Raw genomic sequence first — 11,996 nt, forward strand, 5'->3', positions numbered from 1 at the left:
ACACCCATTACTCAGTTTTCTGGCTCCACCACTGCTTACTATGCACAACTTAACATAGAAATGACTTATATGGAGCATTCATATATTATTTCATAACACATCCAAATCAACGGTTTATGAAGTCATCATTCATCAAGACCCTAATGATTTATTTATGAAGTCAACATTTTTTTTGATTTAATCGAGTTGGGGATTAAAACGGTACAAAGTTCATGAACTTTTTAACATTTTTTGATTAATTATCAAACAATGTCGTTTACTATGGGCCTGACTGGTTCTCTCGCTACCACTCGCAAACGCTGCGTTTGTGGGTGGTAGCGGTTGCTAGTGGTACCAATTATACAAACCGCTCCCAATCGCTCCAAATCGCTCCCAATCGCTCCAAACCATTGAATTCCAAAAGCTGCTTCTCGCAAGCGTTTGCGGTTGCAGACGATTGCGGTTGGAATTTTTTTTTTAACTTGAAACAAATCAATGATAATGAAATATTTTTTTTTATATATCTTTTATCTAACTATTTTATTCATTAAAGATTGGAGAAAATGAAGTACGAATACGATTGAGAATATTAAAAAATACACAATTTGAAGAAAATAAGATTTCAATTAACAATAACCCAGAACACTTGATGTAAATTTAATGGCACCTCGCACATATGTTCAAAAAAATCTAAATAAATATAACATTTCATCAGAAATTTTAAAAAAATATAAAAACAAATCACGAGTCTTCTCAACTCTCGTTTGATCATTACTACCGATGCAACTACTGCCCCACGGAACTTATTTAAAAGGAAGATCTACGATCTAAAACATATGTTTTGTCATTTATCAAATTACTTGATTAAAGTTTTGGTAAAAAGCCAAATGTATAAAGTAATAAGTATTTCAATATGAAATTTATTTGTTTTTTCAATAATTATTTTTGTATTTTCTTAATGAATTTTAATTATAAATCAAGTTTAAATTTTTTTTGGTATTTTTAAACATTTATATAATTATATATTACATTTATTATGTTTTAACCGTTATTGCACCCGCTGGTCAACCAGTCGTAAACTCCCGCAAACGCACCCATTTTAAAACGCTAAACCAGTCATTCAAAAATGCTTAATAACGCTTGAAACCGCAACCACCCGCTTTCACAATCTCTCGCAAATGCTGCGGTTGAACCAGTCGGGCCCTATAACGGACATTTAACACTGTAAACGGTTTTGTATGTCTACTACTTAACGACATGGTTTAGAAGGCCTAGTCAACAAAACTTTAACATTTATGTATAATTTGATCAACATTTCCAAAGTAGAAGATTTAAACGTCCTAGAGTTGAAATTTTATGATATTTTTCTCTATAATATTTCATACCACATGCATCATAATTCACAAACCCATGTTTCACACTCTGATTAATCATCAGGTATACACAATACAAAAACTCATATCACTAAATTGTGGCTAATTGACTATATGTATATCACTTTCTTTGACACTGTTTATAAGAAAAAATATGTTACAACAACACATGAAAACAATGCAGTTCCAGTTACTTTTTTTTTTCTACGTAAGGGATCCAAAAAAAGGGATCCAAAAAAATTCCGACTAATTTTCAGATTTGATTCTTTTGTTCCAAGATATCGCAGATTTGCTTAGACCTTGCGAGTAATAAGGTAACCAGGAGGGCTTCTAACATTTCTTGATTTGATACTTGCAGTTCTCAAGAGTCTACGAAACTCATGGAGACTGATTTTACCATCATTGTCTATGTCTGCTTCTTCAAGTAGTGGCTCAATGGACCCTTTCAAGCCAGTGTGCTGCAAAAACAAATATCCATTTTAATAATGTAAGAAGCCTAGTTGATGTAATAATGAAACTATGAGGCCTTAAGAATTGAAAGTTCTTGTTTGCACAATAAAAAAAGAAGCCTAGTTGATGTAATAATGTGACATTAGTGGATTAGGAAGCATGTAATAGGGGGTGTATATATACCATTCGAAGCTCCTCTGCTGTTATATATCCATCTCCATCTATGTCGAATTTTTCAAATGCTGCTCTTGATCTCTGTTGCCACTTTTCAGAATCATGTTCCTCTAATTGATTTACGTGTAGCGCAGCGGCAACAAACTCAGAGAAATCAACAAATCCATCTGTGTTGCTATCAATCTGTAGACAGTAAAAACACAATTAAGAGAATTTAGATTAAAGAGTCTCATCATCATTCATAATAACTTTAATTTATATATATATATATATATACCGCTTGAAGAATCTCGGCGACTCGTGCATCCTTAAGCTTCCAAGGATGATCTTTCGCAAGAGCCTATGGAAACAAGAATGAGTTGGTGTCAAGTATAGCATTTCGCTGGTTCATTTTTTCTAGTGATTGAGTTTTTTTTGTACTTTACCTGCCTCATCTCTTCAAGGCTAATGGCGCCATTCTTGTCAACGTCAATCGCATCAAACTGGTCTCTAAGATCAGCCAACTCTTCTTCATCAAGCGTAGTTGCTAGAGCCTAGACTCAAAAAACACAACTCAGGTTAACAACACATCAAAACCACAAACGAAACACAAATCTTTTCTTTTATTAGTGTTACCCTTAGAGCGAATTGCTTGAGGCGGCTAAATTTCACAAACTGTCGCATGTTATTGAGAACAGATATGTCTATAGGAATCTCAGATGCATCTCCTCCTTCTCTAACCCATGGATGTGCTGCAACCAAAACACACGTATATATAATAAGAACAAATAAAATTAATCAAAAATGGCGTTACACTGGTTACAAAGTTCTTACATAGCGCCTGTGCAGCTGTTAACCGCGCTCTCGGGTCTTTTACTAACAACTTCTTGACAAAATCTTTGGCGCTGTTGCTAATCATTGGCCACGGTTTTCTTCTAAAATCAGGTTTGTTCTTCAAGACCTATGTATATAATTTACAAATTAACATATCTTCATGATTAGAGATTTTTATGATGTCTAATGAATATTTTTCCTTAGGGAAACTACACAAACCTCCTTGAAGATACCATCTTCAGTCTTATCCCAGAATGGTCGTCTCCCGCAGAGAAGAATGTAACTGATTACACCAATACTCCACACATCTGATTCGGGTCCTGACCTGCGTTTCAACACTTCAGGTGCTACGTAGTACGCGCTCCCAACGATATCATGAAACTTTTTGCCTACATTGTATCAAAATTATTATGTGTTTAGCTAGATGAAAGAATTGGTATGTGAAGACTCACTTTGCATAATTTTGCAACTAACCTGGTTTTATGAAGTCTGATAAACCGAAATCTGTAGCCTTTAAAGCCGAATCTTCATCAGTCGATTTGAACAGAAAATTCTGTTTAAAGAAGATGATTAGTAAGACAAAAATGAACTACACGTAACACATTCAGAACATAATGATGATATGAATTTGTAATTAACTACCTCTGGTTTCATATCTCGGTGAACCAAACCGCGCAAATGACACTCAGCCGCAACTTTGAGCATCTGTCTCACTACCACGGCCGCATCTTTCTCGCTATAACGGCTATCTTTCCTGAAAACAAGCAACAAACAATAGCTTAAGACTCAACGTAATAAGACTCCGCAACACATATAAACATATCACTATGGTGATTACCTGGCTAATATCCGATCAAGTAATTCACCTCCCTCGCATAGCCTGAAGAACAAATATATCATCAACGGAACAAACTAATCAGCAACATAGGAGACAACAATGTTTGCCCTTTTCTTTTTCTTGTATCACAAGAAAGAAGATGATCCTGAAATAGAATTAAACATAGTCTAAAGGAAGGGCTTTACACTTACTCCATGACTATATAAACAGAGTTCTTGTCTTCAAAGGCATTATAAAACCGAACCACATTTTCATGACCAGTTAAAGCTTGTAGTATCTTCACCTCTCTCTTTACATCTTCCACAGCTATCGGAATTTGCATCTGCCCCAACCCAAAATTCAAGAAATGCAAGAATCCAATACTTTAATAAGGATAACAATAAAAAAATATTTCTAAAATCTAAAATAATATTTAAAATAAAATATAGTTCTATGATTAGAAAAGAGAGAATCTTCAAGAATGATTGAATCATGATGATAATAACCTTGGCCTTATCGATCTTCTTGACGGCGACACGATCACCGGTCTTTTTATCGGTGGCGACATATGTATAACCAAATTGGCCATGTCCAAGCAATTTCCCAATGGTGTAACGGTGATCAAAATCTTTAGCGTAACCAAAGTCAATACGTTTACCGTAAGGGATCGCTTCTCCATGTCTCTTGTTATTATTGCTAATAACTTTATCTCTCCCTCTCCCGTGCGGTGGCGTTTGCCGCGTCGGCGTTTTCTTAGCCGTTGCATTGCGTCGCGGCTGCGTCCTATGATCCTTCTGGATCGTAACGGCCATGAAAGAACATGGTGTTTGAGGCGGTCTGTGTTTGACCACCGTGAGAGGAGGATGATGTGGGACGGGGTTCCGACCGCTGCGGTTGTGGCCGGAGCCTTTAGCGGCGGAGGAGAAACAGAGACCCATATAGTTTATTTATAGGATTTTACGGTTTCTTTGACCCTACGCAATGAGGATGTTTTCTTAGGGGGAGGTTTTGTTGGCATTAATGAATGGGAAAATGAGGTTGCCATCGAAACAGCATTGCCAGAGAGAAATGTAGAGAGAGAGAGACATGGGAGACATTAGACATAGAAGCTTCGATATGCGTTGGTCAAGAAATTAGACTTTTCTTTGGACATCAAATATATTAAATTTTTCAACATGTAATTTTGTTTTTTGGAAAAACTAAGAAATTTCAGGTTATAAAATGAGAATTTAAGGTCTATAAATTTTAGGTTGCAAATGTCAAAAATTGAGAATTTTAGGTTAAAGTATTTTGAAACTATACTAGTTTAGTTTTGATATTTTAATCAATTGATAACTAGGCAAATAATCGAAACTATATCAATAGATTAAGTACCCAACAAAAAGAAAAATAAAATCGTGGTACTTTGATGCTTGAGCAGCTCGTGATACTCGGTGACTCCACTTGTTGTTTAATATGGAGTAACGAATTTGAGTTCTGTTTCTAAATTTGCAAAAAGTTTAAATTGAAGAGATTAGTTTATTTGATATGTTTCTAATGGCAATTTAATGAGTATGTTTGGTTCGGTTCCTTAGAATAATCTCGTTTATGTGTAAGCTTTTTTACTTTGGTTTTCTTTTCTTTTTTTGGTCTTTTGACCAAATATATTATATGAGACAAAATTAAAAGTAGCATTTTTTCAGCTCTAGAATTTCTAAAGACAATTTAAAATTTCAAGATTTGCAGAGTAAAATAAAGTGATACATGAGGAGAAGAGTAAAATCAAACTTGCTAGTTGTCATCATTATAAGTCTGTCTATCAATATAAGAAGCTTCTGCACGAGCCTCCTCCAACTTTGCTGAGAGCTCTTTCATGAAAGGTGTGCTTGTTCCGTGGCTGATCCGCAGAACGTCAAATGCCTTAGTCAGTGAACTCACCGCCTCTTTGGTTTCCCCCAGCAACCTGAAACATAACAATTATTATGCTTTTTATCCGCAGAATATGATAGAAACAAAACACCAAGTTATTGCACTCAGACTCAGATTAACATAGAGAGTTAATATGGACAATAATTTCCTACAGGCACACTATAAAACAGTAGTGTTTGTATCCACACTTACGCAGGGATTCAAACTTAGGGATATCCAATTTCGTACCACCAAGCCAACCTCTTTTGGTAAATACGGAATGTTGCATCTAGGTCTACCCATATACATATTACTCTGAGGTCCTAATCGGAAGTCACAGTAGAGTAAAAGTCTCAAGCCACTATGGTAATGTAAAAGTAACTGGGAACATGTAATGGAATGCTTGCTTCAATAGTTTAGGAACAACACTTATTTGGCCCTATCGATATTACAGGAGAATTAAATCGACGTGATATAGATCACAATTGTGTCTTCCAATTCAATTTCAGTCTCTGCAGCTCAAAATCTAATCCAGGTAATACAGTAAACTACAGAAAGGATAAAAGACGTTTTTATATACCATTCGAGTTTTCCCTGGGTATAGAACTGCAGTCCAATCAAAGGATGGGTTGCTGGATATACTCCTGCAAATTTATAAACAAAGTAAGCACAAGTAATATAACCACCAAAAGAATTTGAATGATTCTACGATTACTGTTAGCTGTTTTTGTTAAAGGAATAATTAGCAGCCATTAGTACTAGTACAGTTGGTTTCTGATACTGTAGGCAATTAAGTTCGTACAGTAATTATAAGAAAACTCTTGAGAGCTTCGAAGGTACGTTCAAAATATAATTCCCACACCAAGATCTATATACTAGAAGTCCAAAAGAAAAAGAAAAATATTGATAAAACTTTCTGTGTCAAGAAGATTAAGTAGACATACTTTGGTAAACAGGGACTATTAGCCTGCAGTAATTCAAAGCTTCTCTCCAGCTTTCTACATCCATTAGCATCTGCAAAAGAATGCGTAACAGCAAGCTTTGAGACACCACATTTGTATCTTCTTTCCAGAACTCTGTATAACTTCCAAAAATCCAAAACCTTCTTTCTAAAACAAACGTACCTTGAGAAGTTTTTCACGGGTTCTCATTAAAGTAATGGAGAAAGAATTGTAAAGCGTCACTTGTAGTTTCTCAATTGTCTTATATAGTTCAATAGCGCCTTGTTTATCTGCAAATGGTCAAAGATTCTCTCAGACAACTTGCAACACAGCTCAATGTAACCAAGATCAGTTAATCTTGTTCAGGCATATAAATGCAGATATTGGAGGAAGCAAAACAGGCAAAAGATTACTTTCTGCAGAAGGAGATGCAGGAGCATTCTCTGAAACTCTTTTGACCTCACTTGCTAACTTTTTAACCTCTTCCTTGCTCCTAAGAAGCAAGCATTTCTGGCAAACAAAGCCTTTTTCTTCTGCAAAAGTAAACAAATGAGGATTAGAAAGGGATCAAGAATGTTCTCAGACACACAAACTACGTAGTTAATTTTTAACATACCAGGATCACGGAGTAAGAAACCAGTGCATTTCTCATCGGCACACCGATAACCTTCCAATATTGCACTTTCTTCAATATCATGAGGTTTTCCCTTAGATACGAAAAATTAGGGTACATGTTGTAAGAAATCTATATTGAGTGGTCAAGTGCAAACTCCATTTGTAAATAAGTGGGAGGATTAATGACTACTTACAAAGTTATTGCAACGAGCACACTGACAGTGGAAGAGGTATTGTTCTTTTAAAGACTTCTGCCGAGTCAGAGTGCTTCCAGCGGTTTCAATATAGCTGATAGTTATCTGACCAAAGGCAAAGGATCTAACAGCTATATGTCAGTGTTCTACTAGCATATACGAAAGACTCAAGATGAAACAAAGCAGAAACTACCTCTGAATCCTTTGGTATCTTATCTATCGCCCGGACAACAGCCATCTGCTCCTCAAACACTAAAATCGCATTGGGAGAGCAGCTACAGAGCAAAAGATTTAGGCAGGAAACAAAGTGATTAAAGAACACAAAGAAAACAGACTAGTGAAGCATTTACCTGTGATTTATGATGGAGACAAAGGGAAACAATCCTATCCCTTGAGGTCTCAATTCGCTATCACAAATGGTATGAGCATTGCATGAAAACTGTGTTCAGTAGAAATGAAAGTGGCTTAAGTATATCCCTGAACAACATTCAGGTAAAGACTCATACAAAAAGTTATCCCAGTTGTCCCACCGGATACTTGATACTCCTCAAATAAAACGAGGCCAATCTCTAGTTCTCAACTAAAACACTTTGACCAATCTCTTTTGATTCGTAATAGTATTTTCATGAGTATTTGGATGCAAAGTCATATCATCATCAACCTATCTGTATAATACGAAAAGGATAACTACCAACTGCAGCTTGCAGGAAGCCAGCTCAGTCTTTTTCAAGCAAAAACTTGAAGAATAGAAAGAAAGAAAAAGTGCTGGTGTAGAACCTTTGAAAAGTTCTCGGCGATCTCTCTTAGGTCAACACTAGGTAATTGAAGAATCAAGTTCACAAGATTAGCCATCTGTGCATACAACAACATCTGCTTTTCATCAATCTCAGACATGTCTACCAAATGCAAGGTTAAAGACTACAAATTTCCAGGGGTAAAGAGATTATCATTCATCAATATCACAAAACTATAAAACCCAAAATAGAGAGGATACGGGACACCAAAGCCTCCACCAAACTATAATTGTCAGTTGTTGTAACTGGCAGGACCTGGACAAGATAAATACGTAAAGAAATTAGGATACATAGACTGCTATCAAACATGTATACAAATGAATGAGCTATCAAAGGTGAATGCAAGTAACAGAAAAGAGTCATAGCTGATGATAATAATAACCTTTTCATTTTGCAAATTCCTCTTGATGTAAAGTTTGACCATCAGACGTATCGTAGGAGTAACAAACTTCCGTTTCTCTTTGTCAAGCGTAGAGAGAGCTTTGCATTCATGGCGATGCAACTTCCACTCTGACTTCTGAAAAAAATCAAAACAACCTAAAACGAATCAATCATCAACTGAATAGAGGACTTAAAACAAATATCAAAACAAAACATCAACTAAAATAAAACCTGGCAAGAGCTCCCACAGTACCAAACAACTTGACAACCAGAACATCTCTTAAGGTTATTATCATTGGTCTTGAAACATCCATCACATCTTGATTCCGAGGAGGACGATGTATTATTATTATTATTATTCGGAACACAAATATATGGCTTTTGGCTTAGAATCACTTCGCCTTTTAAGAAAACACACACAAAAATTAGTAAAAAAAGCGGTTGGTCGATTGAAACCCTAAATAATAAACCCTAGGGACTGGGAGAGAGAGATAGAGATGAACCTGGACGAAAACCTCTGGTAGCGAAAAGAGAGCGGCCTTTCTGTGGAAGATTCAAAACGCTTAAGCAGCGATCTTCCAGAAACCTCTCCAAATCCGCCATTAGTGAAGCTTCCTCCATTGGAACACTTTAACGAGAGGTTTCGAGAGAGATCAACGGTAACTTTGAACCAATCAATTCTGAAATTTAGGGGTCAATTTTTGTTTCAGCCTCACCCCCGGACCGCCAGATTCTTTGTTCTTCCGGGTTTTGGCGGAGATTTTATTAGATTGCATTTACATCCCTTTTCGAATTTATACAATTTTCCACAATTTGACAGAGATTTTAATAGTTGCATTTACATCCCTTTTTCGAATTTATACAATTTTCACAATTTGACGGAGATTTTATTATTTACATTTAGACCCATTTTTCTTTTGTTTTAGAGATTTGGAAAAATCTGGTAAGAAGTTATTTGTGATTATATTGGAGAAATTACAGAGACTTTGGTACATATAGCTGCATATGTAATATTGAGTTTTAATAATTTTGTGTAATGTCTTTTTTTTTTTTTTTTTTTTTTTTTTTTTTTTTTTTTTTTTTTTTTNAACAAAGAACAAGGTTGGCTCAAAAGAGACACTCCGCAGGGACATTGTTTACATAGGTAACTAAATGCGGAACCGTGCGGACTCTCCGCGCTAGATTATCCGCTTTACCATTATGAGCTCGTGGGACGTAGACTAACGAGAAAGAAGCAAACTCCTCCTTGTCTGCATGTATGTCCTCCAAATAAGGCATAAAAGCTGGCCACTCTGCAGGCGAAGACACCATCTTCACTAAGTCGGAGCAGTCGGTGAGAAAGATTACAGATTGATTATCCGCCCCAATCATACATCGCATAGCCCAGACAAGGGCTTCGATCTCGGCATGAAGAGGGGAAAGGCTACGATGAAGGTTGGCTGCTCCCATAGTGGGGGCGTCACCCTAGGGCGACGTACAAAACCATCCTCTACCTGCATAACAATACGTTTCTTTCCAAGAACCATCAACAAAACAAATATAACTCGAAAGAGACCTAGGAACCCCTACTCCTCGGCCTCCGCCGGGAACACCTGTGCCAGGATTTTCTGGGACTAAAACCATGTCCTCTGACTGAGCCAGAGCCCATGTTTTTGCCTCATCCTCTGCTATCCGTAGGATCGCAAGAGGATTCGAATCCAGATTACTGAAAAGTTTATCACTGGGGGCTTTCCAAATAAACCATAGGATCTAGGGAAAAACCGCATGTGTTGGAACAGCTGTAAACCTCCAAAAAAGGAAATCCATATTCGTGTAAACTGACTCCGAAGGAAAATAACCCAGGCCCGTCGGAAACTGCGACAAAGCCCAAACCTGTTTGGCCGGTGGGCATTTGAAGAGGGTGTGATTTATCGTCTCCTCCTGAAGTCCACAAAGCCAACACATAGCATCACCACATATTCCCCGTTTCCGCAGATTAGCTGTAACTGCCACACAACCCGAAAGGACTTGCCACAAAAAATGACGAAGCTTTGGTGGACACCTAATTTTCCACACAAACGCCCGTAGAGGTGCGATGTCCGGACCAAATACTGTCGGTTCAGTGGAAGCTGACATATTTGAACGGAGAACGTGATAACCTGATTTCACCGAATATTTACCAGATGTAGTAAAATGTCATCCCAGCAAGTCCGGTTTATCCGGTGGGCGTAGAGGAATGGCAGAAATTATAGCAACATCTTCCGGTACAAACGTAGCCGTAAGCTGAGCCATATCACAGGTGTTAGAACTCCTGGTAATAAGATTTGAAACTCGAAGTAGAGGATCATAAGACAACCCTGCACTTAGTGCTGGTCTCGGGGATTGAGCAGGGATCCTAGGATCAGTCCATACAGAGATGGAAGCCCCTGATCCTACTCGTTTAATTAGTCTTTTGTTTACCAGAGAGCAAGCAGAAACTATACTCCGCCACCCATAAGACGGCGAGTAAGATTTAATTGGATCCAACGGATCGGAATGCCGATAGTAGCGACCTTTAAAAACCCGTGCAAAAAGAGAATCTGGAACCGTAATCAGTCGCCAAAGCTGTTTGGCAAGCAGAGCCGTGTTATAGTCATCTAAACACCTGAAACCGAGTCCCCCCTCATTTTTGCTGCAACACAGTTTATCCCAGGCAATCCAGTGCAGACTCCTCGATTGCCCAGACGAACTCCACCAAAAGTTCGAGATAGCGCCTAGTTAATTTCCTCGTAACTGTTTTTGGCAGCCTAAAATATGTCATCACAAAGGTTGGGACTGCCGTAGCTACGAATTTAATCATTACCTCCTTGCCCCCTTTAGATAACAACCGAGCGGGCCAACCACTAGCCCGTGCCTGCAGCTTATCCTGAACAAACGATAAAATCTTCGTCTTAGATCCACCTAAACTCTCCGGGATGCCTAAATACGAACTCATCCCACCCAGATTTGTTATGCCCAAAACTCTCTTTAATTCCTCCCTAAGTCCGCCTTCCACTGTATGTCCAAATTGGACAGAGGATTTCTGGAAATTGTTTTGCTGACCAGAAACCCTTTCATACTGCTTAAGAATCCGCAACACCACCTCACATTGCTCCCTTGTAGCCCGACAGAAGAACAAACTATCATCCGCAAATAACAAATGAGAAATAGCAGGACATGCAGTGGAGACCCTTATACCAGTGATAAGCTTCGCCTCTTCTGCTCGCTGAAAGTGAGCAATAAGCACCTCCGTACACAGAATAAAAAGATAGGGCAAAAGGGGATCCCTTGTCGCAACCCCCGTTGAGGAATAATGGACCCGTGTGGATGGCCATTAATCAAGACCCTGTACTGCACCGATGTCACACACCATATGATCCACGATATCCATTTCTAACAAAAACCAAACTTCCTGAGCAGATGTTCGACAAAATGTCATTCACACCCGATCATAACCCTTACTCATATCCGTCTTGATAGCCATAAATTTTGTGTAGTGTATTTGTGATAAAACTATTTGAAGTTAATGAAGCCTGATTTTTGCCGGACCCCTTTTCTTATTTTATTTACTCTTTTCAACT

General features: G+C 37.8%; 2 protein-coding genes across 2 annotated transcripts; both read right to left on the reverse strand.

Moving 5' to 3' along the window:
* Window positions 1,379-4,700, reverse strand: LOC104767096 (calcium-dependent protein kinase 16). The gene is made up of 12 exons (XM_010491128.1): window positions 4,113-4,700; window positions 3,819-3,949; window positions 3,628-3,669; window positions 3,432-3,543; window positions 3,264-3,342; window positions 3,009-3,178; window positions 2,790-2,916; window positions 2,592-2,707; window positions 2,402-2,509; window positions 2,254-2,316; window positions 1,986-2,159; window positions 1,379-1,810 (listed from the first exon to the last, which is right to left on the reverse strand). The coding sequence occupies exons 1-12, from the start codon at window positions 4,542-4,544 to the stop codon at window positions 1,646-1,648; spliced, it is 1,719 nt and encodes a 572-aa protein (XP_010489430.1). The 5' UTR covers window positions 4,545-4,700; the 3' UTR covers window positions 1,379-1,645.
* On the reverse strand, window positions 5,305-9,166 carry LOC104767097 (histone-lysine N-methyltransferase ASHR1). The gene is made up of 14 exons (XM_010491129.2): window positions 8,922-9,166; window positions 8,650-8,819; window positions 8,420-8,554; window positions 8,238-8,292; window positions 8,021-8,139; window positions 7,594-7,682; window positions 7,437-7,518; window positions 7,244-7,348; window positions 7,051-7,141; window positions 6,848-6,967; window positions 6,618-6,724; window positions 6,438-6,507; window positions 6,074-6,137; window positions 5,305-5,548 (listed from the first exon to the last, which is right to left on the reverse strand). The coding sequence occupies exons 1-14, from the start codon at window positions 9,037-9,039 to the stop codon at window positions 5,377-5,379; spliced, it is 1,497 nt and encodes a 498-aa protein (XP_010489431.1). The 5' UTR covers window positions 9,040-9,166; the 3' UTR covers window positions 5,305-5,376.

Source organism: Camelina sativa, chromosome 19 (genome assembly GCF_000633955.1).
Source record: "Camelina sativa cultivar DH55 chromosome 19, Cs, whole genome shotgun sequence".
Taxonomy (NCBI): domain Eukaryota; kingdom Viridiplantae; phylum Streptophyta; class Magnoliopsida; order Brassicales; family Brassicaceae; genus Camelina; species Camelina sativa.

Bases quoted from the DNA above. Each gene is read 5' to 3' on its own strand.
- LOC104767096 (XM_010491128.1), bottom strand. From the start codon at position 4,544: ATGGGTCTCTGTTTCTCCTCCGCCGCTAAAGGCTCCGGCCACAACCGC. The intron at 3,950-4,112 runs GTTATTATCATC...GGGTTGGGGCAG, and splicing joins AGAAGATCGATAAGGCCAAG to ATGCAAATTCCGATAGCTGT. The intron at 3,544-3,627 runs GTAATCACCATA...GCTTGTTTTCAG, and splicing joins CTTGATCGGATATTAGCCAG to GAAAGATAGCCGTTATAGCG.
- LOC104767097 (XM_010491129.2), bottom strand. From the start codon at position 9,039: ATGGAGGAAGCTTCACTAATGGCGGATTTGGAGAGGTTTCTGGAAGAT. The intron at 6,968-7,050 runs GTATGTTAAAAA...TTACTTTTGCAG, and splicing joins TTTCTTACTCCGTGATCCTG to AAGAAAAAGGCTTTGTTTGC. The intron at 5,549-6,073 runs GTATATAAAAAC...GTTATGTTTCAG, and splicing joins ACCCAGGGAAAACTCGAATG to GTTGCTGGGGGAAACCAAAG.